The following is a 25,457-nucleotide window of genomic DNA, read 5'->3' as shown; positions in this document are numbered from 1 at the left end:
TGTGTGTATTTCAAAGTAAGATGAAGACATCTGTACACTTCCCCCTGAATATGCCAGCATGCATTTCATTAACTAGTGCTCAACGTTTATTTACTGTGTTCTTTTTCTGATATAAAATTGATACAATGACATGCACAATTAAAAAAAAAAACACACGTTCAATTCTCACCACCCTTTTACTGAATTTTTCTGTTATCTTGGCTGGTAAATGTGTCTTCTTTGTTCTCTTCAATATGAACTCCTGGGACATATAATCCCTGAACTGTGCATGTTTGAATGCATCCGCCCTTTAATTTTATGCCTGAGTGCCAGTGAGTGGGTTTAAAACTCCCGAGTCTTAGTCTTTTCCCTGGAGGATTTTGGGGACATTGTTCTCCTGGAATACTGCTGTAGAGAAGTTTTCTGACCTATTTGCCCTTTACACAGGTGATGGGAATTTGGTTGTTGGTTTGTATGCTTGGTGACTTTTTGCCTGGATCCCCACAGAATTCTTGCAGTCTAGCTTAGTGCTTCCTCACCTTCAACCTTTTGCCCTCGGATGTCGAGTGTGACTCGACACGGTTAGCATTAGAATAAAGGAATCGAGAAAAAAAGCAAGCGAGTGCAAAGGGTTAACGAAGGTGTGAACCACTTGTGGGTCTTCTTAAAATGCAGATTCTGAGTCAGGAGGGCTGGAGGAGGGCCTGAGATCCTCAATCTCTAAGGAGCTGGTCTGTGGACAGTGGGGAAGAAGGCAGTCTCTGTTGACAGACTGTTAGAATGTACTGGAATCTGAGTGCTCCATGGTGTCTGGGGAGGCTGCCAGGCAGCCCGTGCCCTCCACTAACATGGTTCCAAGTGAAGTGGGACTGCTGCACTCAGCATGTGCCTCCGGATTTGGAGAAGAGTGGGCTCTGTCCCCAGCTCCGTGGACCTCCCCTCACTGCCCAGGTCTCATGGATACAAGCAGCCCTTCATGTATACTGGGAATTGGGACTGAAAGGTGTTTGCCAGTTTCACCAAAAACAGCGTTTGTTTCTAGGTGTGTCACAGAGGAAAGGGGACTAGAGACTTCTTTTGAAGTAAGAGCAGTATTTGGGCTTAGGAAGAGTAGAGGAGGCCTGGACAGCTGGAAGAACACAGGGTTTGAGGTCAGACATTCCCAGGTTTGGATCCAGCCATGGTCTTACAGGTGTGTGACCTTGAGCAAGTTCATGAACATCTCTAGGCCCCAACGTGTTCCCATTTAAAAAGCAGAGGTGATAAAACCTCTTTCACTGGATTGCTATGAGGATTAAAGGGGAAAGAGTTCAAGGCACCTCACACAATAAATGTTTTTCCTTCCTTCCCGAGCTCCAGCTGGCTTAAAAGCTTAAGCGCATCCCTAATGACAATGGGCAAAGTTTGTTTTTGAGTTCAGAAGGCCCCCAAGGCCTTCTGCACAAAGGGGTTGTTCACTTTATTTCATTTCCTCCATGAATATGGATGTGCCAGAAGCTGGAACAGGGAGAGTCACCGTTTCCATCCTCCTTGAAGTTTTAGTCTTTGTTTTTTAAATCTCCAAGCTAGGCCATGGCATTTTCTAGATAACTCGACACAGTGTCGCGGCAGGTAAGAAGGCTCTGACCTCCCCAAGGCCCTGGGAGGGGCTGCGGTGCTCATGTCCCTTAGCCTTCCAGGGGACACAGGTAGCAGCTGGGTGAGTCCACATGCAGGGTGGACATGGGCAGTTACCATAGAAAGGAATCGGTCCTAAGCCTTATTTATTTTAAAAGAGGCAAATTACAAAGTTAAGAACTGTACCTAAATTGCTGGGTTTAAGGTAGTGGGCAAGTTAACCAGGAGGGGTTGCGCAATATCGGGCCTCTGGGACTTACAAATGAGCATTTGCTATCCTATTAGAGTATATTTCTAAAGTACTAAAAAGCAGGCAGTTTAAACATTTCTCAGGTTTTTGTTTAATCGACTCATTTGCTTAGGAATTTGTTTCCTTGATGACAATAAGATGGGCAGCCTCAGTCTAGCTCAGTTTTCTCAAGTGCCATCCTGGGATCCATCTGAGGAGCTGGCTAAACACGCAGATTCCTAGGGCCCAACCTGGACCAGCTGAATCCACACCTAGGAATGGGCTCAGGGACCTGCATGTTCTAACCAGAGTCCCCAGCATGCCTGGCAAGTGCCCAGTGATGGAAATGATCAGACTTCATCTAAGAAATGTAGGGAATATCCAATATGTTCTACGTTTACAGGGGGTTTGTGGGCGGGGGGGAGACCCCCAGGAAACAGGACCAGAAGTTTCCAAACAACATCGAGAAAAAAATGCTTAGAAAACAGGGAAACAGTGACCTCATGAGGAATCCAGAAGGATCTATATGAGCTTATGTCTCAAATACTAAGAAAGGGGAAGGAGGGAATTCAACATCAAGTGAGGGTCTGTTTGGCAACATTCCACATAAAATCCGGCAGGAAAATGAATTAGAGAAACTATACGGAAAGCGGCACCAAGCTCATGTGCCCCAAATCTCCTCCTGCCTGGGGGAGTCTGTCTGGCCTGGAGCTGTGGGACTCAGTCTCCTGATTCCCAACAGCTGGTCACCTGACCCAGCTTGGTCCCAGGCAAATATAAAATGCCCCTTCTCAAAGTATAAGGGGTTCTGTGTTTTGTTCAGCATGGAAGAAAGTTACAATTGAAAAAAAAAAAAAATCAACCATCCCATGGAAGAGGCCAGTGAAGCCCTGAAGCTTCAGCAATTTGCCCAGCTGCCTCGGAAGAGGCAGACCTATGACCTATGATGGTGATTCACTTCACTGCTGAAGGCCTTCTCCTTCCCAGCCAGAGCGAGGGTGGGAGGCCCAACTAGATGCAAGCCCCTGGCTGAGGACAGGCATCAGCTTCTCACCTTCCCAAATGAAATCAAACCACAGTGCCAGGTGGAAAATCAACTCACAGTCCAATTTCGTCACCTTCCCCGTGCCTGTGCTGAATGAGGGCCTGCACGTGTGCCAGCCCCCTAATCGGTTTTGCAGTGACTTCAGAAAAACCAGGAAAAATGCATTTTCTTTCTTTTTAATCCAGCAGCACAGACCACAGAACAATGCTAGCCCAAGCCGAACCTCTTAATGAGAAGCCGCTTACCTGATTTGATTCCTTTAATGGGGTAAGTAGCATGAGCGAGAAAGTTGGGGTCGCTGAACATATCTTCCTCATACACCACAAAGCGCAGAAATGCCAAGTTTGGATCATAAATTTCAAATGTCACCTTCTCCTGCGTTGAAGCCCAAACAGGGCTTAGGCCATTGTCATCTGGAAGGTGATCAAAGCTTATTAAAGACGCCATTCGTCCTGCCCCCTCCTGGGAAAACCATCTTTACATGCATCGGCTGGGCTTTGAATCTCCTTAGCAACTGTGTAAATATACATCTAAGAAAATAGGAATAATCTTTTTTCCAGTAGCAATCGTGGTAAAGCGGTTGTCGCAGGCCTGAGTAAGGCGCGGGGGGGGGGGGGGGGACCCCTTTATACAGCTCCCATCTCAACTCCCCAGGATGCGGAAGGGAAAGGAGGCCGCAGCAGAGAAGGAATAGGTGGGCACGGAAGAGCTGGGCGGGAGAGGGGGTGGGTCAGGCTGTCTGAAGAGGTAGAGCCAGCGTGGGTCTGTGGTTGTCAGGGGAGAACCTGCCACCCTCCACAAACGCCAATTTCACTGGTTAGCGTGTGAGCTGCCACTGAGCCACCTTTCACCAGGAGCAGTGACCCCAGCCGCCCAGTTCACGGCGTCTTCCTGGCTTAAAGTGGAAGACCAAGCATTTCCTAGGTCTCCCTGCCCTCTGTGGGAAAAGATCCCCCAGGTTAGGCTGCAGCCTGTGGGTCAGGTGTCACATCCTCTGTGTGTCTGCTCCTGTTTCGGGCTAAGAAGGTGAAGCGGGTGGGGCTGTGGCACAGAGCATCACAGCAAGGGGTACAATCCGACTAATCACGTGGTCCCGTTTCCCCTCCCCAAGCTGAACCACAGTGAGCAAAAGGGACGAAGGAAATGACATGGCCAAGCAAAGTGCCTTTCAAACCCCCACCATGTGACTCAACTCGCTTGAAGTTCAAGAGAAGGATGTACCCAGGCGACTTACTCACAACCGTCGTCTTAAACTTGTTGTTGTCATATTCGGCTCCGCATATTTCCACCTCCACAAAGGGACATGCAATACTTCGTCCGAGCTTGGGGAGATGGCGAGCCCCGAGAACCTAGGATACCAAAGGTAAGTACTGGAGTTCTCCCAGACCCATCCTGGGAAGAGCTAACAAGCTCTGCGTGGGGGTGGGCTGGCAGGGAGCTCAGGTGGATGCTAGGGTCAGATCACATGAGTTCAAACCAGCCTCCATTTCTTCATTGGAGAAGTCCTGACAACCTTGTCAAGGGGACCCCACCACTGTTTCCTTCTCGTGGATAAGAAAATGGGGGTGGATTCCTACAGCTGGAAGGACAGGGGTGGGGAACCTTTTCTCTGCCAAGGGCCATTTGGATATTTATAACACCATTCGAGAGCCTTAACAAAATTATCACCTTAAAAATTAGCCTGCTATATTTGATCAAACATTTAATTAACTACCCCCTAATGCCTTGGCAGGGCCAGATGGCCCCCACCCCTGTGTTAAGGAGAGCTAGGAGCAGAGCGCCCAGGCCATCAGAATCAACAGGAGGACCCCACCTGGGCACAAAAACACATCCACCCATGCCCAGGTGCGCACCCACAGAGAGAGCGTTGAATCACTCGATTCCCAGCTCCCAGAAAAGGATGGGGGAGTGTGTGGGATTTTCTTTTAAAGGTCTTTGGTTGCAAAAGCTTCATTTTTTCCCCTCCTTAATCTTATGAGAAATGCAACTTTTTTTTCTACCTTGCATAGTTTCCAAAGGAGGAAACAACAAAATTCTCATAAAGAGACAATACATTCTCTGAAAGTTGAATGAATTTTAAAAAGCTTTCACCCTTAAATACGGCCATTGTGGGGACAAACACTCCCCTCCATAAAGACCAAAGGTTCGTTTTCCTGGCCAGAATCTGTCCTCGCTGGCACCCAGGAGACATCCTCCTGAACCCTGCAAGAGCTGGATTCATACCTCAGCCCCGCAGACGACATGGGTTAGGTGTCCAAGATGGATTTGAGAGGGTCTCCCTTTCTCCTCTGGGGTGCACCGTAATTTAGATCCTCAAACCATGTGATGGTTTATACAAAATGACGGGCATCACTAGGCCCTGGCTCCCTGGGTGAGGAAGGAGAGTGTGGCCTTACCTTGACCGTCAAGGTCATCAGAATCTTCCTCTGGGACTCGGGCGGCATGGGGTCGTACTTCTCCGTCCTCATGCTCTCGGGTTGCAGGACGTAGCCGGTCCTCCCGTTGAGTGAAAACAAGGCCTGGTTCATCTGCATGTATTTGTCTGGGAAGGAAAGGGCACTGCTGATGGAAGTCAGGCGGGGAATGATTTGCTCATTTTTCCAAAAATAATGTAAGCCAGTTGTTAAGATATCTTAACTCAAAATATGGATTTTTTTAAGAATCCATTGAAAACTCATATTACTGGGAGAAAAATATGAGCTTTTAAAAAAAATTATCAGGAAACACCTTTCCAAGTATGAAACATTAAAAAACAAAAAGATAATTAAAAACTACTCAAAGCTAAATATGTCTACATAGGAGATAATTTCCACAAAATTTAAGACATGCTGTGGAAAGAAAAATCCTTCTAACTCAAATGACCAATAAATATACGGTGTCCCCCAAAAATGTACACACACTTTGAATAGTCATTCATTCCAGTGGGTTAAATCTGAAAAGAAACAAACATCAATTGAGCTATCAGAAAAAAAGTGTGTGTACATTTTTGGGGACACCCTGTACATATAAAGTTAACCTACTAAGAGATCTGATACATGTGTGCTATAAATACCTACACCCCATTAGAACAGCTGGGTCAGAAGCGTGAACAGTTTGTAGAAAAGAAAAAGCAAGTGCTTCCTAAATACATGAGAAACTGCTCCTGTGACTCATAAGAGCAAAACCAATTAAGGGAAGCTTCGGTGACAGCAGTTTTCATCTACCAATCAGGTGGGCAAAGATTAGAAAGTGTGATAAAACTAAGTTGGTGGAGTTACGCCAGAAGGATGTATTCAAATGCATTACCAGTTTGCAGTCGCACGCACCATCTCTAGGGAGGCGTGTGGCCGAGTGTCTCAGCTCAGGCACCACTGGATGCAGGTGTGCAGTGGTTGTCCTCAGGGCCAAGTTGATCAAAATGCTAGTGATGTTTGACGCACCCTGCCTGCCTGAGAATTGTCTGACAGATGCAGCGCCGCATCTGTGAGGCGATGCTCACAGAAGGTTACAGAAGGCAGTGCCATCTGGAATAGCAAAAGATGGGGAGTAACCTAAATGTGCCTCAGCAGGGGGGGCGGCTGAATAAATGATGGTTCTAGTCAGTGGAATCCTACACAGGCATAAAAGCCAGAGAGAGGACACTACTGACGAACAGATCCCCGGAAGAGGCTTACCCAACACCTAAAGTGCAAAACACTGTAATCTATGCTACCATTTGTGTAAAGGAGTTCTGCATGCTGGTTTCTCCCAGCATGTAGTCCTCAGAGATGCACCAGGAAAGGAGGAGAGCGCTGAAAAAAGTCACTGAACACCTTCATCCACTGTGCCTGGAGCTGACGCAACCCCTGAGCTTTTTAATTACATGAGCTAATGCACTGCCTTTCTCTCTCAATCCAGACTCACTCAGTGTTGTCACTTGCCTCATGGAACCTGCCAAATACAAGTGCCTAGTGTCAGGCGCGCTACCATCAGTTCCCTCAATCACTCTATTCAACCGATGGCCCTCACCCTCGCGTGCTGGTTGAACCTGTTCCTCAAACAAATCCCATCTTCTGGACACCACGTCCCCTCGGTGGCCCCAGCAGACGGCCTGGACTGACACCACCACCATCTTAGATTTAGTGGCCACAAGAAGCCCCACTTTACCTCCAGTCTGGAAATTGAGTGCCACCATTTGGGAGCCGCACAGCCAGAGGCGGAAGGGGTCGTAGTTGGAGGAGTCCACCCTCTGTCCCTTCGGGTAAACACGGGTCAGGCCCTTCTGATTGTACTTCAGGAGATCAATGGGTTTCTGTCTGACGACGCTGTCGGCCTTCGTCTCCACAAAGGAGCGGATTTCTCGGAAGTCGGGATTTTCTGCACACAGCGACAGAGGCACCGTTTATTTCGTGTCTCCTGCGTTTTCTTAGGGCAGAGGCTTATGAAAGGAAACCGGGAATCTCCGTGACAAGACGCGCACGTGGTTCTGATGGGACTGCCATAATTGGGCTCCTGCGCTTGGGGGGGGGGGGGGGGGGAGGCTAGCTATTAAAAGTGCCGAGTGTTCCCGCAACCTTTTCATCTAGGATTGCTGTGGTTTTCTTTTTGTTTAAAATGACCAGCAGCCTTGCGCAAGAAAACACAAAAATGGTACAGTTATAGAAAGGGGGGATGGCCTCAGGGATCAGCACGTAGCAGGAGATCTTAGGAGCGGCTTCCTCATCAAAGGTGCTATAGATACAGGTGAGTAAACCAAGCCTCTTAGTGGAGGGAGAATGGAGTGCCCACAGGAGAAGCTGTGAAGGAGGAGGGGGCAATGAATGGGGGGACAGGGATGGGAATATGCAAACAATTCTTTGTTGGATGAAGCTTTGCTACTTCACATCCAGCTGTGGTGGGTCAGCCCATAACCTGCGGAGTGGAGCTGCCTCCCAGTGACCAGTAACTCGGGGGTTTAGTACTGTTTCTCTGGTCCTGGAATCACAAGTTCTTGAGATCAAAGACAGGATCTGCTCAAAGACAGGGGGAAGAGAATGTGAATGGGATCATTCTAAGATCAAAGAATTGGCTACTTTAGAGAATTTGGTAGAAGAGCCATTTTTTAATCCTGTGCTGGATACTAGCCCCCAAGGATCCTGATCCCTGGACCCTGTGACTATGCAGCCTTTTATGGCAAAAGGGACTTTGCAGATATAATTAAATGAAGGAGCTTGTCGTGGGGAGATTGTCTGCACCCTCAAAATGTAACTACAGGGTCCTTATAAACGGGAGATATTTTGACTACATAGAAGAGAAGGCCATGTGACTAAGAGGCAGATTGGAGTGATGCAGCCACCAGAAACGGGAAGAGACAAGGAACATATTGTTCCCTGAAGGGAGTGGCTGAAATCTTCCCACAGCCTGGAGATATTGACTTCTGGCCTCCAGGAGACCAGAGTATAAATATATGTTGTTTTCAGCCACCAAGTTTGTAGTAAACTTGTTATAGAAACAGGAGGAAACTCACAACCTTCCCTCTGAGAGGATTTTCCTCCTAAAGCTATCAGAAGGGCCTGTTACTAGCATCGTGGCCCTAAGGACTAATTCAGGAGGAAGCTCCACCTAGAGCAGTTCAGAACGAGCAGGAGCCACACTCAAAGAGGAAGCGAGTTTTCACCGTGTCCGGAGGCAGTCATGGGAGACGTACCTAAATTGTCTTTGGTCTTGCTGGTTGGTTTGCAGTAGACGACCAGGTCCGAGAGCTCGATGGCAATCGACTGGTTCTTCTCCCAGTATTTCATGTTGTTCTCCTGTTGGGGGCCAACTGTCTTTAGTTTCAGACCTCAAGCCAGCACCCGCGAAATCCCATCGCCCCAGCTCACCTGGCATGCCTTCCTCTCCTTCACCTCTCGCTCCTCTTGGCCCTCCTGCATGCTCAGATCTTTGACATGGTTGAATATTTTCCTTGTCCCTTCCTCTTGCTGCCGAAATTCTTGACTAAATTATTTCCACCCAGGATTGGTGTCTGTCACCACACCACTCTCCTTAACCCTCTGCTCCCTGGCCTGTACCTTCCCCTAAAACCACTGTTAGAGTTTGTCCAATTCTAGTTCTCCAAGCCCATGACCTCATGTCCTCCTGGGCTCTGTAGACCACAGCATCCTTCTTATAACTTCCTGTCCCCTGCACCCCTCTCCTCTGAGGCTGAGGAAGTGTGCACAGCCTCTTCCTGCCTCTGATTTCTCTAAAATGCCCCAGAGTTCACATCCCAGGTCCCCTGAATCACAGCAGTGACCTCCTGGCTCCTCACCCTGCAGCTCCTGTCCTCTCTTCTCTGCATTCCATCAGTTCCCTCCTCCTGGACCCTGCCCAGATCATTCCTTCTCCAGGAAGCCTTCCTGGATTACTCCAGCCAGGACTGGAAAAGGATATTGCCTTCCTCAAATCTCCCAGAGTGCTCACCATTTCACCCACACTTGGCCTTGCTCAGTCTTACACTGTCCCTTGTCTGACTGTCCTGCATTGATGCTACTCATCACTATTGCCCAGACCCTGTTTCCCCACTGAGACATGTCCCTTGGGAGCAGCACCCTGTGGGGAACAAGTGTTCAGGTGGCAGGGAGTGAGGGCGGCTACTTAACATAGTGGTAATGACAGTGGAAACCCATCAGAGACATGGGTTTGAAAATGGACCCTGCTATTTATTAGCTGGGTCAACAGAGCAAGTCATAGACTCTCTCTCAGCACCTCAGTTTCCTCAACTGTAAAATAAGGCGAAGACGAGTACTCTACTCTTAGAGAATTAGACCAGGAGGCCTTAGCACTCCTCCAGGCTTGTAGGGGCACTCAGAAATGTCCCCCAGGCAAAGGATAGAAAAAGTCCCCTCTTTACACAAGCGGGTGTGGGACCTGATTGCTTCTGTAAGAATGCCTTCAACCCATAAGTGCTCACATAAATCCTGGGACCAAAGTGGACCTTGGCAATGGCCAGCAAAGCCTTTTATATGAGCCCCAGCAGTGACCGCATCACCAGGACAGATTAGAACGTTACTGTAAGCCTCCGAAATTTGTTCTAGCTCATCTATGCATGCCTAACTTTCACCAGCCCTTTCCACACTTTCCGAATGCAAGCCATAGTGGTAGGGCTAGAAGGGGTTGTTGTAGGTGGGATGGGCCAGAATAAGTGGCAAAGACGTCAGCCACATAGTTAATGGCAAAATGCCATGAGGAAAACAGGAGCCTTCCTTGTTTTTGGACATTAGGTGTTTTCTCCTGAACCTTGTATCAACTTGGCTTTGTATTCCGGGTGGTTTCACCATGGGGTGGTTTGGAGACAGAAAACCCCAGCAACAACTCAGTTCACCTCTAATGACAACAGAATTGCTTTAAATGTGTGTGTGGGAGGGACATCCCTATGGTGAATTATGGAACTTTGGCCTCACAAAGCACAGAGCAGTGACAAGCTATGGGCTTCACTTTTTCCAACCTTAGCAGGAGACATATTAGTTGAAGATGAAATACCACTTGCTTCCTCAAAATCTTATCACTATTATTCTAAAAAATGGCAGGATTTGCCCGCCAGGCCATCTCAGAATATGAAGTCACAACCCATTGCATGGGCCAGGCTTTGGAAACTCACTAACCAGATGGATCTTAGTGACTGGTCTTGTGCCATGGACTGAAGGAGCCCAGGGACTGTGTAAAATTACAGGTCCCTGAGCATGTTCTTAGGGGCGGGCACAACGGTGAAGCCTCGATGAGGAGCGCCCAGCAGCGAGTGTAGAGCTCACCTCACCTTGGTCTCCCAAAGGCAGGAGGGGGCCTCCTTCCTGTTCCCGCACCAGCTCTTCTTACAGCTGGTTGTGCCCAGAGCAAGACTCCGTCAATTCCAGAGACTCCTGTTTTTTTTAACCTTCATATATTACTATAAGACTTTAAAAAGCTTTTCTCATGAAAACTTAGCAGCTATAAAAACCAATTAAAGAGGAATGTAGATCAAAGACAGAGAACAGCAGCCTTGAACAGCTAGGCTTAATTTCCGAAGCCTTATGCAGGAGAGGAGAGAAAGGGGCAGAGAACCTTTGAGTGAAGTCACATTTTCCTCCATGAATAGCGGTGGAGAGCCAGGATGCACCGGGCGGAGGAGGGTGCCATCGCCATGCCTATACTGCTGAGCCCCACACTCAGACCACTTTCAGGGGAGGTTTGGGTGCCTCAGAATAAATTCTACAGAGAACAACTGCTAAGGGCTTCATCACTGGTGTTTTTCTCCATCCTCAGCTTTAGGGGCCCAGAATCACAAATACTAGAACATGCTTAGGAGGGTCACATGCTGCCAAATGGTACCATTCAGTTCATGATGACAACCATTCAACCGGCAATGAGAACAGACCTGGAAGAAGTTAGGGGAAAATGATCTTTCAAATGAACCTTGGTACAGTGGTGCCCCCCAGTGCCTCAGAGCTGTTCTATATGGAAGGCCTGGAGGCAAATGAGATGCCCTGACCAGGAAAGATGGGAACTTGCTGACCACAGCTCATCCTAAGTAACTGGTGATGGTGTGACAAGACTTGGGAAGAATGAGGACTCATATGTGAGGCCTCTGACTAGACCCTGGGACAAGAAAGATGACAGGTCCTACCAGGGAGGGTGCTCATCCTACCAGCTCTCTGTAGAAAGTCTTCTTAGTAAGAGGACATCACTTTAGGCTGTTGAAAGGGTGAGTTAAGGTGACCAGAGACTGGCTAAGTGTGAGGTCCCCCAGGGGCAAGAAAAGACCGGGCTGCTGCCGTCCTCCCAGTACACTGAAGGAGGAAGACCCATCAACTATAACCAGAGGTCACAAGGGCCCAAGAGATCCTGGGAAAACTTTAAAACCAGTCCTTTGCGTCAAGACCCATCTTAGAGGCACCCTAAAATTTCTTCCAAGTTCTATGGCCACAGGAAAGAGCCGACGGCACCTTACACCTCCCCATGCCCTCCTGGTGTGATGACAATGTGGTGACTAAATACCATCATGAGCTGAGCACTTGATGTATGTCAGGCACCAGCCTAGCACTTCTCACGCTTCATCTCATTTCACCTTTGGCTCCTCATTTTGCAAACAAGGAAACTGAGGCCCAGAGAAGTTTAGTGACTTGCCCAGGGACCAGCCCTGCCCGGATGCAAACTCCAGTCTGCCTAGAACTACTCCTCCTGCTCTTACCCAGAACCCTTCTCAAACCACTTCCAGCCCAACACTAAGCTCCGGTCAGGGTGACCCTGGAAAGTCCACGCCCATCGAGAGTGGAAGTTCTTCCACAACGCAAACTTCTGGAGGGAAAAGAATGGGTCCTGTTGATTACATTTTCCCAGGGCCACTGCAGGCCCAGGGAGGTGAGCTCAGGGCATGCTTGCTGTAGGAGGGGTCCCGCCTGCTTTGAACAACGTTTAGAGGCAAGAAAACACTCAAAATAAGGAAGGCAAAACTCTCTTGTCAAGCGATGGCCCCAAACATCAAGAGTCACTGCGCACACTCTGACTTCTGAAGGTCTGCACTAGCCCCAGCTTCCGGGGGACCACCAACATCCCTTCCTCTTCAAGACGATGGGCGCTCCTATGATCCGAACCCACCCCATCGCCTCCCTGAATTCTGTGTGGTCCCTGGGCCCGCACCTCCTGCTGCCGAGACCCACCCACGGCTCAGCAGAGCACAGCAGGCCCACCTGGGCCCAGCTCAGCCGAGGGCCTACCTTGGTGTCGATCTTCCAGGTGATTTGCCGGATGCTCTGAAACCACTCGAAGAGCTCCTCCACGCGGTCCGTGGCAAACTCCACCGGGGGGTCGCCCTGCTTCTTGGGCTCCAGGATGAAGACGAAAGGCTTCTGGTTCTTCCCGTGCGGGGCTTTCACTTTGTGAGAGAATACCACGAGCCCTGGTCAGCCTGTTAGGGAGCCACGAAGACCAGCCTGCACGCTGCCCGAGCCACTTCGGTCACAAACCCAAATGCCACTGCGTGGGCCGTGCTGACGGGGACGTCGGCTTTGTGCCAGGCAGCGTCTGCACTCCACACGTCACTGCTCAAGCTGTGCCGCAGCCTGAGCTGTGTTCTCCAAAAAGACAGACCCACGTCCTAACCCCTGGTGCCTAGGAATGTGAACACAGTTGCGGATGTTCTTAAGGGTCTCAGGATGAGGCCATCCTGGAGTCATCTAAGAGCCGGTGTTCTTATCAGAGAAAGAAGAGGGAAACGTGAGACACAGTCACAGGGATGGCGGCCACTGAAGACAGAGGCAGAGACTGGACTGATGCAGCCACAAGCCAAGGGACCCCGGGGGTGGCCAGCAGCCACCAGGAGGTGGGAGGGAGGCATGGAACAGATTCTCTCTGCAGAGAAGTTTTCTAGGTAAGAAAATGAAGGCCACGAGAGGATAAGGATCTGCCAAGTAACATTAGTCACTAAGATCTCTGGGCTTGTCTATGCCAGGCAATGTCTAAGCAGATTACACACTCTGTATCTCATTCAATCTTTACTTCGACCTTCTGGGGTGCCACTCTTGCCACGCCCATTTTACAGGAGAGGAAACAGAGACGCTGAGGGGAAGTGACACGTGGAGGGTCACACAGCTAGTCACGGCAAAGCTGAGGCTCGAGTCAGGCCTGGGTCCAAGGCTCCTATTCCTAACCACTCAGCCACGTGCCTGTGCTCTGCAAACACGGGGCGGACGACACACAGAGCAACACAAGTGAGTCTCAGCTCAGCCATGGACTTGGTGGGGACCTCGGGCAGGGCTTGTGGTCACTTAGGGGCTTGGTTTTCTCGCCTGTTAACTGGAACCAAGAATCCCTCTCTTACCTACCCTATCAGGTTGTTGTCAAGAAAAAAAAAACACACACAAAAACAGACAAACAGGTAATAAAGGGAGAAAGCAAAGAGCTGACCCTAGGAGCAGAAAGTTCCTGGCATTATTGTTATCTGAGGCTTAGGACCCTGCTCAGGCCTCCCCAGCAAAAACATGGGTGGGAACAGGCCCAGGCTGATGCACGGATGGGCTGCACGGAGCTGTGGAAACACGGCTGCTCGGAGAGGAGCGCTGCGTGGGCTTCTTGCCCAGAGTGTCCTCACTGCCGTCTGTCCCTCCGTGTGGAAGCTGCTGCATCCCCACCTACAGGCGGGCCTGGTCAGGCTCAGATGTACTGAAGGCTCGGAGGATGAGGTTATCACCGGCACCGTTGTACGCGCCTGTGTGCGCGGGCTGTGCATGCACATCTCCCCTTGCACCAGACTCCAAGGTGGGCAGGCCAAAGTGTCCCCCTGCCCAGCTGAGCAGCCAGCAAGTGGAGGGTCAGAGAGAAGGGACAGATCCAGGGTCTCATAGCAACCAAGAGGCTGAGCTGGGCTTACAACCGGACACTCCTAACTCCATGCTCCGCCACAGCCGGGCCAACAGCCCAGCTCCTCTTAAAATAGCGTGGGAAACCCCGGCAGATCTCTGAGATGATGGAATAACAACATTAAACACTCATCTAGCCCTTCCTCTGCCCCAGACCCCGTGTTAGCATTTTACAGTTATTAATAGCAGGCATGACACTGCAATCAGCCACCAGCCTGGCCCAATACTCAACTGGAGCGTCCAAGTCAAGGCCAGAAGGACCCAGCGAGAGCCGCCTCCCGGCAGGGGGTGGTTCTGAGGCCAGATGGGAGGGTTTGGGTGGGAATCCAGGCTAAGACCATGTGTGAACGTACCCACGTTATAGGTGTTGAGATCCAATATTCCTTTGCAAAGAGACCCTAAGGGATTGTCTTCAATAATCTGTGAAGAAATAAGACATAACTCACGTTAGCCTTAACAGGTATAATCACAAAAGACAACCCATTTCCAAAGCACACCGTTTAGCAGAGACACTGCCGGTGGAACTGTTTAAAATGCATTTTCATTACAGGATATGTCCAAGGGGAGAGAGCTAACTAATGAAGCATTTTACTGATAGGGACTCAGCAGTGAGCAGGTGCCAACAGGTTCGGTGATTCATTTTCCAATCTGTAGAAAAAAATGTGCCTTGTGAATTCTAGAACAGGTTTTGAAGCGTTTCCATAGATCTGATTTCAAACACATCCCAGACCCTTTATTCCGGCATTATGATGAAATGGGGCTATCTGGTCTCCTACAGCACAACTCACGAACCTTCCGTGACTCTCCATGTCCTATGGGAGCAACATCCACGCTCTGCCGTCTGACTTTAAGGCTTTCTAGGAGCCCCGATCAGCCTTCCAGCTCTACCTCCCACTGTACATCTGAACCATCCCAGGGTCCAGGTGAGATAGGGAACACCTTGCCTTAGGAGAGCTGGCAGAACTGTGCATCTGCCCATTGTCGGTACACCCCCATTCCTCCACCAGGCTAATGCTCTGTGGGTGGGGGCATCATGGACAGACGCAATAAGGGGGTTACATCTCTGCCTCAGGATGAACACACTGAACACAATCACGTTCCCACCGCCACACCTTTGCTTAGGCCGTACCTTCCACCTGGGATTCCCTTCTGTCAGTCTCTCGCTGCTGATCTCTAACTTGACTTTTAAGGTTCAAATGCCCCTTCCTCCATGCAGCCTTCTCAGATTGCCCCAACTCACTTAGAAAATTCCTTAAGCTCAAACAGGACCTTAAAGCCCTCATTATAGAGAGTTCGGCCCTGGTATAGTGCTGTCACAATGAAAGTGGCTTCTCTTTGAGTCTGCTGGGCAAGAGGAAGCAGGAAACAGAAACCAGGTTTGCAGTGTCACCAGGAAGGCCTCCACGCGCCTTCCACTTTGGCCTGCTTGCTTATCCACACCAAGCACGTTCGTTCTGAATGTCTGGCTGGCCAAACGAAATGTGTTTCATTTGCAAGCTGCTTTAGGCAAAGGACATATTCCCCATTTGGCCATTTTCACTCTAGAGAGATTTCTCCTGCATATTCAAACCTTTCCAGCCCAGAACAACCTGATTAAAATATGATGGCTCGTCACAGTGACTTTCACCCACGACAGCTCAGGGCACACTCCTGATTTCCATGTCACTCTGCTTCAGGGCTCCTCGGGGACCACACGCTAGCTAGCATGTATAAAATATAACCACTGAGGTGACTCGGTGGATTCCCCGAGGATCAGCAGGTCCCTCCCTGCAACGATCGCGACTCACCTGCTTCTCGAGCTCCTCCACATCAACCGTTGAAATGTCCTCGACGTAATTGGACGGGAAGTAGTGCTGGATTTTGGTTCCATAGTCTCCTTTCCACCTAGATAAACACAGAGGGCATCAAGGGCCTCGCTGGACCGTATTAATCCATTACTGTCCCTTAGACCCCAGTTGCTGGTGAGAGAAAGGCGGCCAGTGACCGAATGACCAGGAGAGGTGTTGAGATAATGGAGCATTTCAAAGGGATCCTCTGATTTTTTATCAGCAATGAGTGGGATTGGGGGAGGGGGGGGGAATCCTCTTGCCATTTGGTCAAAACTCATGGACCCCGTATATGAGTTAGGTTAAGAGTGTGCGCTCTGGAGTCAAAAGGTCTGACTTTAAATCTCAGCCTGCTGTGTGGCCCTGGACAAGTTACTGTACTTCTCTGTGCCAGTTTGTTTGCAAAATGCAGGTTCAGCTCTCTTGTGGGAAGATGAGATACTGATCTTGTGAGGTGCTTGAATCTCTGCCAGTGTTGATGGTTATAAACAAATTCTTACGGCTCTCAGGTAGAAATCACCCCACAAAACCACCTACGATGGGGCCTATGGCTGGGCAGCAAGTTTTTCTTCCCACGTGAACAGAGGGAAGAGCTAACTGGACCTCAGCACACCAGGTACCTTTGACCTAAAATGTGTCTTCTTCAACCCAGGATGGGGCCACTGCATGGGGCACAGGACTAAGCTATAGCATAAGAATTTGAATTTAAAATAATGCCAGGCTTATGGAATGGAAAGAGCCTGTGCTACTTAGTAGCTGTGGAAGTTTGGAAAGTCTCATTTGCCACATCTGTAACGTGGGGATAATCATAGTAAAAACTCCACAGGGTCGCAACGAGGATTTGGTCAGAAGACGTCTGAAAGCTATTAGCACAGTGCGTGGCATACAGGAAGACCTCAGAAATGGTAGCTGCTATTACAATAAAAATAATATATAATATGATACTATGCTATGTGATGTAATATGATAATAATTGGTGTTTATCTGCTTTTCCGCATACAGCATGCAGGTATCAAGCCATTTCCCAGGGAAGGTAGAACAGGTCAAAGCCAGCTCGGAACGCAGAAAAAAGGGGTCCGAGCTCAGCCGGCACTTGTGTGTCTCCACCAAAAAGTGACCTGTGAAGTGCATCCACCAAGCAGCTCAACCTTACCAGCCCCCAGGCTCCTTGGAGACGTTGTGAATGAGGGCGCCACGGCAGAAGCTCAGCTCATCACTCTGCTTGGCTTTGTAGTCATACAGAGCTTTCACGGTTCTCTGAGGCTTTCAGGGAAAACAAAAAGAAAAAGGTCAGGCAGGCTGATGAGCAGAGGGAGGCTTCTGCGTTTACTAGTACTGTCGCACATTTAGTTCTCCTTAGGGAGCCAGAGGCTTCAGTCCAGGGTTACAGCGCCATCTGCTGGCAAGATTCTAGCATTGCGAAGACTCCGTCGTCTCAAAAAGTCACCAGTAGAGATGGGGACTGGTCAGAGCCAAGGGCACCTCAATCACCCAAAACTGCTCAATTTCCTCAACACGCCTTTCAGATTAAGCCATGACCACCACCTTTGAAGTCCTCAGAGCCCATGCTCAACAACCCTCCCAGAAGTTCAAACTCAACACCATTCCTGGCCATCCTCGGCCTCACCAGTATTTACCAGGCCAGGGGTCCCCTAACTGGACTCCTGCAGGACACTGACATTTTTGCAAGAGTAACTGAGGCACTCCTCCATGAAAGCCATCAAAAGGTGATCTCAGCGGAAACAACCCAAAACTTAGGATAAAGTTTTTCTTCAATGAATTTGCTTTAATGCCTGCGTGGCAAGCATAAATCCATGGCAAAATGAATACCCATGCAGCAAGCAAATATTAATCGTTAAAATCTGAAGCTGTCAAACCTGTTTAGATCAGCAACTCCCCCCTCCTCTCCCAAGGAAAAGTAGACAGGTTTTACAACGAATCCAGTAAAACTGCTCCTTCAAGCAGAGGCTATGGAGTCAAACATGTGGGTTCAAATTATTGCTCTGCTCCTTACTACTATATAACCTTGAGGCATTCCCAGACTCAGTTTCCCCATCTGGGAAAGGGGAATTAAAACTTTACATGCTTCACAGGGTTAAGACTATTTAATGAGATAGTGCATGACAAAAAATTATAATATCTAGCATTTATTAAGGGCTTACTATAGTCAAATACTGCTCTAGGCCTCTTATCTATAGTATCTCCTTTAATCTTTCCAACAACCATAACAGGTAGGTAGCAGTGTTATTATGCCCATTATACAGATGAAGAAACTGAGGTTCAGAGAGATGAAGTATCCTTGCCCAAGGTCAACTAGCTGGTAGGTGGCTGAGTGCAGAGTTAAAGCAATCAACCTGAGTTATTACCATAGTTTATGATATTCTTAAGAAGCAACCTAGTCCTAGCCAGTTTGGCTCAGTGGATAGAGCGTTGGCCCGCGTGGACTGAAGAGTCTCCAGTTCGTTTCCGGTTAAGGGCACAGACCTCAGTTGCAGTCTCGATTCCCGGCCCTGGTCGGGGCTCATGTGGGAGGCAACCAATCAATGTGTCTCTCTCACATCGATGTTTTGGTTTTTTTTTTCTCTCTCTCTCTCCTCCCCTCCCTTCCACTCTCTCTAAAAAAAAAAAAGTCAATGGAAAAATATCCTTGGGTGACGATTAACAACAACAAAAAAGGCAATCTAATCTGGTTACCGCAAGTTCTACCATAGGAACCCCCAACCAGAGGCTGACCAGGTCTCCTGCCCTTGTCTCCCCCACCTGCAAATGGAGTCTAACTGCCCCTCTTGCTTCAAGGGTGGCTATCAGAATCTGAGCCACATCTGTCCCCATGAATCCCCACAAGTCACTGCCAGGCTCCCAGGACACAACAAGGAAGGAACAGCCAGTGGCAGAGGTGGGGGTGCCACATAATGGCTTCCACAAGGAGCAAGTCCCCAGCCTGACAGATGGTCCCACAGAATCATCTGACCAAGCAGGCAACAGCAATGCCAAGCAGCTAAGAGCACACCCCTCGCAGCCAGACTGCCTGGGTCCACATTCCCGCTCCACACCTTCCTAGCTACGTGGCCTCAGCAATTACTCAACTTCTGTGTGCCTCGGTTTTCTCAGCTGTACAATGAGCACAAAAATAGTACCCACTGCTTGGGGCTGTTACGAGGACTAATAAGCTGTCAAGTACTTAGAACAATGCTGGATGGGTGGACGTGGATGTGTTACCTATTATTATGCATCTAGTCATTCCAGTTCTAAGAACGCATCCAAAGGAAATTATGCTAGAGATGCCCAAAGCTTCACAGGTGAAGAAGTTCATGTGAGGGTTAGCTAGAAGAGCAAGAGACCAGAAATGACCCAAATGGCCACTGGATGGGGACACTGCTAACCTGGCACAGCCACCCAGAATGTTCTACAGCACAGACAACATGTTTTTTTTTATAAGTTAAAATTCCAAGCCATGTATTTCATCTCAGTGGCTTGGCCTACCAGGTTAGACAGAAACGGTCAATAAGAAGGTCAGTGATGGAGAAGCCCACCCGTGACCAAGTGGCAAGTGAGCCGAGCAGAATGGAGATGACAGATGCAGGTGGTGGTGGCTGCAAAATTAGGCCGAGACCAGGAGAGACAGAACGCCCAGCAGCCGCGCAGACAGCCACTGCGTCAGGACCGTGAGACGAGGACGGACTCTTTGTCTGTTTTTCAAATGTGTTTTTTTAATTGTTGCACCATTTTCCAGTCATTAACAGTTACAGCTTTATTTCCAGGCATTCATCTCAGTTGGGCAACGTGCGATCAAATTCAGCATGCAGTCACGTTTTGCTTGGCTCACGTAAAATAGGAAGATTTTCTCTACAACTCAACTTAGTTGCCAGGGTTTAAAAATGGGGGAGATTTCACATAAAACATCTGAAGTGTTGGCTTCTCTTAAGCCAGTCGGAGAAAGATAAATGTCACATGATCTCACTCATTTGTGGAGAATAATGAACATTAACTGATGAACAAAAATAGATCCAGAGACACAGAAGCATTGAACAGACTGATGAACCTCAAAGGGAAGGCGGGGAAAGGGGGGAGGGTAGGGGTGAGGAGGCAGTAAGAGATCAACCAAAGGACTTGTATGCATGCATATGAGCATAACCAGTGGACACAGACAGTAGTGGGGTGAGGGCCTGTGCTGGGGGGTGGGAGCAGGCGGGGAGAGGTCGGGGGAAAAGGGAGACATATGTAGTACCTTCAACAATAAATAAATAAAGTATTGGTTTATCTCGATAAATCAGAAGACCTGACCTGCTCTCTGGAGAGGCAAGGATGGCTGCCCCTGGGGAGTCCCTGCCACCCCGACATCCCGCTGACATGAGGCCCGGTCATTCTCATTACCAAAGCATCTGCCTTTAATAAACGTTTTTGCTATCAAGCTAATGCATTTTGCACACAGCTTCATTTGCCGACAACTTTTCAAGACTTCATTTCTTGCTGAAAGGAATTTGCATTGGCCAAGAATTGTAAGTTAAAAAAATAATAAATTTGTCCCTAGATTGCCAGAGCCCACAGTGCAGCCCCTCTCTGATCAGGAATTTTATACTGATGGTGGCCCCAGACAGCCCCCCCCCCCGCACCCCAGAACAGGAAATTCACATCATTCTTCCTCCTCCACAGGCTCACACTACATTTGAGATGAAACCAGGGGGAGGAGGAGCTGGGGGCTGAGAGTAAAACCCAGCCCTACCTGCAGGAAGTCACACTGCAGCCGGGTGGGAATATGAAATGGAGTTCTCGCTGCAAGGTCAGTGAACGAGACAGAATTTATAAACACCACCCACTCAGCGGGTGAGCAAGACACATTTGAAAGACTTTTAATTAGGAGCTGTGTGGCCCAAAGGTGATTCATCAAACCTCAGAATTTTAGCGAGGCACAGTCACATTTGGAAGGAATTCTATTAACCTCTTCCCTGAAACTAGATGTCATATTGTCAATCATTTCCTCTAAAAAAAAAAAAATTTTTTTTTTTTTTTTTTTTTTTTTTGGCTAAGTTTCCCAAAATGTTCTCTTGCCCTATTATGACCGGGAAGAGGAGTGGGGGAGGGAGGGGATTTGGACTCGATGTCAATCTAGTGACCAGGAAATAGTGTAAATTAAAGGTTGGCACTGTACCATAGAAGGATTGATTTCACTGGGATCCACATACATTCTGCTGACGTCATACAGGGAGTTTATATCTCTTTCCTGAAAAAGAACAGAGAGAAATAAATGGAACCATCCCTGCTCCTTGGACAGCCCAAGGACAGAACAAGGACTGCAGAGCCCTATGGTTTCCTGCCCTCACCGTTTACTCATGCCCTGTGGGTAGAGACAGTGAGACATCATAAAGAAGTTCCCCAAAACTGGGAAATTTTACCCCCAAATAAGAAAAGCCCTATTCTGGCCGACTGTGTGCCAGGCACCGTGCGCCTTCGTAAAACACAAACCCTGAGTGTGCGGGAGCCTCTTGTATGTCTCTGCCTGACTCGCATTCTGGGGTGGTCGCTTGAAACTGGCCACCTTGGAAGTGTTTACACCATGGAAATTGGCAAATCCCACAAACCAGGGCTTCTTTCTGCAGAGAACTGGTTAAACGTTTCCCGCCCACACTGTAGCCCCCCTTACCCGTCCCCCACTCTGCTTCTCCCATTGGGTCCCAGCCACATCGGCCACCTCAGTCACTCCCGGGCTTGTGGTGGCTGCTCCTCCACATTGAACCAGCTTCCTCCACAGCAACCCTGGCCAAGTCACTGCCTCTTCCAGCCTTCAGCTCACATTGAATCCTCGCAAGAGGCCTTCTCTGACCTCCCCGCCCCAACCTAATGTAACGCCCACCACCCCTATGTACCATCCGGTTGGATTTTCCTCCTTGTGGTTCACACTGCCTGCAGGCTCCTTATTTCTGTGACTGCGCCTTATCCAGCTCCCCTGCCTAGAACCCAAACTTCCCCAGAGCAGCCACTGTACTCTCAGATGGAGAACAGTTCCTGGCACGTGGGAGGTGCACAATAGATCTTGGAAGTTAATGAATGCACCTGATAGGAACTGGGACAGGAAATCAGATCAGGTCTCGTCTCTGCTCAGAACCCTCGAATGGCTCAGAATAGAAGCCAGTGTCTTACCATGGCCCTACACCACGCAGGGCCTATTAGTCCCCATCTTATTAAGTTCTACCCCCACACTGGCTCTCTCTGCACCTCCAGGGGCGTCCTCACCTCAGGACCTTTGCACTTGCTGCTCTTCCTCCACATAACTGCATGATTCACTCCCTCAACCCTGCTAACGTCTGCTCCAATGTTTCCTTCTCAGTGAGATCTTCCCAGACCACCTTTGAGAACGGCAACCCCCTCCACGTCACCCTGAATCCACTTACCCACCTGCCGGGTTCCACACTAGACTATATATAGGCAGCATGAGGGCAGGGTCTTTGTGTGCTGTGTCCAATTTTGTATCCCCAGGACTAGAGCAGTATCAGACACATGGTAAGTGTCCATAAAAGGTTTGCTGAATGAATGAACAGATGAGTTATAACCTCAGGCAAGATATTCCACCAAATGACAGAGTCAGCCGCCTACCATATTGTAGCGCTCCAGGAGCTCGGGGGTCACGGGGTAGCGCAGTTTCATCTTCCGGTAGAGCGCGTGCTTCTCGTAGTAACTGACGAGCTCCACCAGGCTCTCGAAGTAGGCGGAGGTCCCCAGCACGAAGTGCCGGCCGTCCCGGTTGATGCGACAGTGCTTCACCTTGCCCCGGGCCCTGGGGGGAACCACACGGGGCTGACACGCCGAGACTGTGGCAGCCAGACATCGTGGCAGCCAGACATCGGCTGTACCATATACAGTCCCCACCTCTTAGAAACAACCTCGTTATCCCTTCTGAGGGGACCACATCAACAGGGTGTAACGTGCCTATGAATACAATGATGTGGGTCTTTTCAAAACAGAGAAGAGTCTGTACAGCTAGCTCCTCTCACCCGTCCCCTCCTCCTCAACTACAGGACTTGACGTTGGGAACATCCAGATCAGGGTTGGCAAACTATGACCCACAGGCCAAATCTGGCCCACCTCCTGTTTTTGTAAATGAAGTTTTATTGAAACACGACCACGTTCATTTGCTTATGTATTGCCTGTGGCAATACCATGGCAAAGTGGAAGAGTTGCAACAGAGACCATATGGCCTGAAAGGCCTAAAATATTTATTTTCTGGTCCTTTACAGAAAACGTTTGCCAATCTCCACTCTAGAACTCTGGGACTTCCTGCCCCAATCTTTAAATCTTATCCAAAAATTCCCCATCTGGTGCAACAGTGGCTTCCCCCTCCCCACCCCCACCCCCCAAAAAAGGAAACCAGTCTTTTATTTCCTCACTCATCCATTTGAAACAAGAGGCAGAAAAAAAATCCCAAACCAGAAGAGACTCCTCAGCCTTACTCCTCAGCTTTTATCAGCAAGAACAGACACATTTGGGAAAATAGGTATTGAGCTTAACTTTACAGCCAAGAGCATCTTTATATTAAAACTGTCTAACAGCACAGTTACTACGGGTGAACTACTCATCTTTTTAAAAATGTTACACCTTAGAGACATTTTTTATGGATTTAAAACACACATCCTGTTTAAGCCACTTCTTCAGAAAGCCTGTAAAAAATGCCAGAAGACTTCTGTTTCCGTAGCTTATTTGCAGTGATATTTTAATAAATTTTTTAAAAAGATATACTGCTGAGTAGAAATACAAGTTGCAGAATAAAACCATGGTATGATCCCATTTGTATTTTTAAGAAGTAGCACAGACTGCCCACACACATAACGGCACTACAGATTTCCCACAGGTGTACCACATATGTGTGTACATTTTTCTGTCTAGATCAGTGGTTCTCAACCTTCCTAATGCCTCGACCCTTTAATACAGTTCCTCATGTTGTGGTGACCCCCAACCATAAAATTATTTCCGTTGCTACTTCATAACTGTAATTTTGCTACTGTTATGAATCGTAATGTAAATATCTGTGTTTTCCGATGGTCTTAGGCGACCCTGCTAGCAGTTCTCAACCTGTGGGTCACGATGCTGTGAAAAGGTGCGTGTGTCCAGGGAAAAAGATGTCCTTTCCGACTATGACAATGGCTGAGGGCCCCCAACTGGCACTCATTGGGTGGAGGCCAGACGTTCACCGTCCCAAGCGAAGGAAACGGCCTTTCCCTCCCTGCTCTTGGCGACACAACCTGCTGGACGACACAACCTGCTGGACGAAGCCTTCCTGGCAGAGAAACCGACCTCATCGCTGACTCAGGGGCTGGGAGACGGCACGTACTGGCCGCCCGCGGCCTCCCAGCCCATGGGAGGAAGGAGAAAAACGATTAAAAGCAAGAAACCCTTGAGAGTAATGTGACGTCTTCATCCCCACCAGACCATTGGCCTATTTTTATCACTCCTGTATTTTTGGAGCCCGGCACAGGGACTAGCACCTAGTAGGTGCTCACGGAACATTTACTGATTCCTAAAAATAAAAAAAAAAACTCTGACTTTTAGGGTGCCTCCAATCTCATGGGAGGACAGACATGCCAACAGAATGGTGGGCATACATAAATCAAGCATCATCTGGGGACCCCCCGTCTTCATCTGCACGGTTCCAGTAAAGCGACCCCAACCCCACTGCCAGCTCACAGGTGCCCGATCAGAATCACGGCACCTAGCTCAAGCAGGGGCCAGCGGGGGCGTACATCACAGGGCTCGTCCTTTCTGCTGCACACTGTCCCGGCACCCCGAGGTACAGCCACCTGGGACTGAGCCGCGGCGAGGAGCAGCATGACGCACGGAGACCCGAGGACTGTCAGGGGCGGCCTGCACCCAGGCCTGTCGGAGCATCTCAGCTGGAAGCCAACAACTCCCGCCTATTTTGGTTGTTTCAGTCACTGCGTTTGGTTCTGTCCCTTTACCCAACAGCATCCGGACAGACTGACAGGACTACAGCATGACCCCCCAACGCCCAGCATGGTGGCTGGTGCAGATGTTCAGGGAAACCAGCCCACTTCCCATCCAGGCAGAGGGGCACCACTAAGAGCAACGGGCACAGCCAATGCCAAGTAGCCCAGGGCCTCCCTGTTGGCAGCACAAACACAAAAGCCATGCGGGCCAGAGCCAGCACATGGTAGGTCCTCAGTATCAGCAGGGATAATGACAATCACACCCCCACTTCCCCAGGAATAACTGGGACAGAAGGGGGGCAGCCTGGCAGGGTGACCAAGGAGGATGGGCAAGGGCAATAGGAGGGGAAAGAACAGGAGCAGCCTGGGCACACCAGGGCCCCTCCTGTCAGCAGGTGACCACCATCGCCACATGGGCGCATGGGCCCAGAGCGGCCACCTCCTCCCATTTTTCCTAAGAAGCAATCTGAATTTTCAAGTGAGATTTCTCCGTTTTTAACGTCACCGTGCAGACGG

At 49.3% G+C, this 25,457-nt stretch overlaps 1 protein-coding gene and 1 long non-coding RNA gene across 2 annotated transcripts in view; one reads left to right on the top strand and one right to left on the bottom strand.

The window, feature by feature from the left end:
* The window catches only part of PLCG2 (phospholipase C gamma 2), a 137,176-nt gene that overhangs the window by 20,781 nt on the left and 90,938 nt on the right, over positions 1 to 25,457 (bottom strand). Inside the window, exons 20-30 of the mRNA XM_079799730.1 lie at positions 22,597 to 22,777; positions 21,155 to 21,226; positions 17,159 to 17,268; positions 15,967 to 16,063; positions 14,533 to 14,599; positions 12,539 to 12,696; positions 8,515 to 8,617; positions 6,996 to 7,205; positions 5,267 to 5,412; positions 4,105 to 4,219; positions 3,116 to 3,283 (exon numbers count right to left, since the gene is read on the bottom strand). Of these exons, the coding sequence (XP_079655856.1) occupies positions 3,116 to 3,283; positions 4,105 to 4,219; positions 5,267 to 5,412; positions 6,996 to 7,205; positions 8,515 to 8,617; positions 12,539 to 12,696; positions 14,533 to 14,599; positions 15,967 to 16,063; positions 17,159 to 17,268; positions 21,155 to 21,226; positions 22,597 to 22,777 (1,427 nt within the window). The remainder of the gene's footprint in view (positions 1 to 3,115; positions 3,284 to 4,104; positions 4,220 to 5,266; positions 5,413 to 6,995; positions 7,206 to 8,514; positions 8,618 to 12,538; positions 12,697 to 14,532; positions 14,600 to 15,966; positions 16,064 to 17,158; positions 17,269 to 21,154; positions 21,227 to 22,596; positions 22,778 to 25,457) is intronic.
* LOC307116078 lies at positions 3,054 to 6,885 on the top strand. Its single transcript, XR_013815174.1, has 3 exons — positions 3,054 to 3,137; positions 3,982 to 4,233; positions 6,747 to 6,885. It is a non-coding gene; the product is annotated as an uncharacterized lncRNA (long non-coding RNA).

Source organism: Cnephaeus nilssonii (assembly GCF_951640355.1).
Source record: "Cnephaeus nilssonii genome assembly, chromosome: 20".
NCBI classification, from domain to species: Eukaryota; Metazoa; Chordata; class Mammalia; order Chiroptera; family Vespertilionidae; genus Cnephaeus; species Cnephaeus nilssonii.
This window is presented reverse-complemented; position numbering and strand designations above follow the sequence as displayed.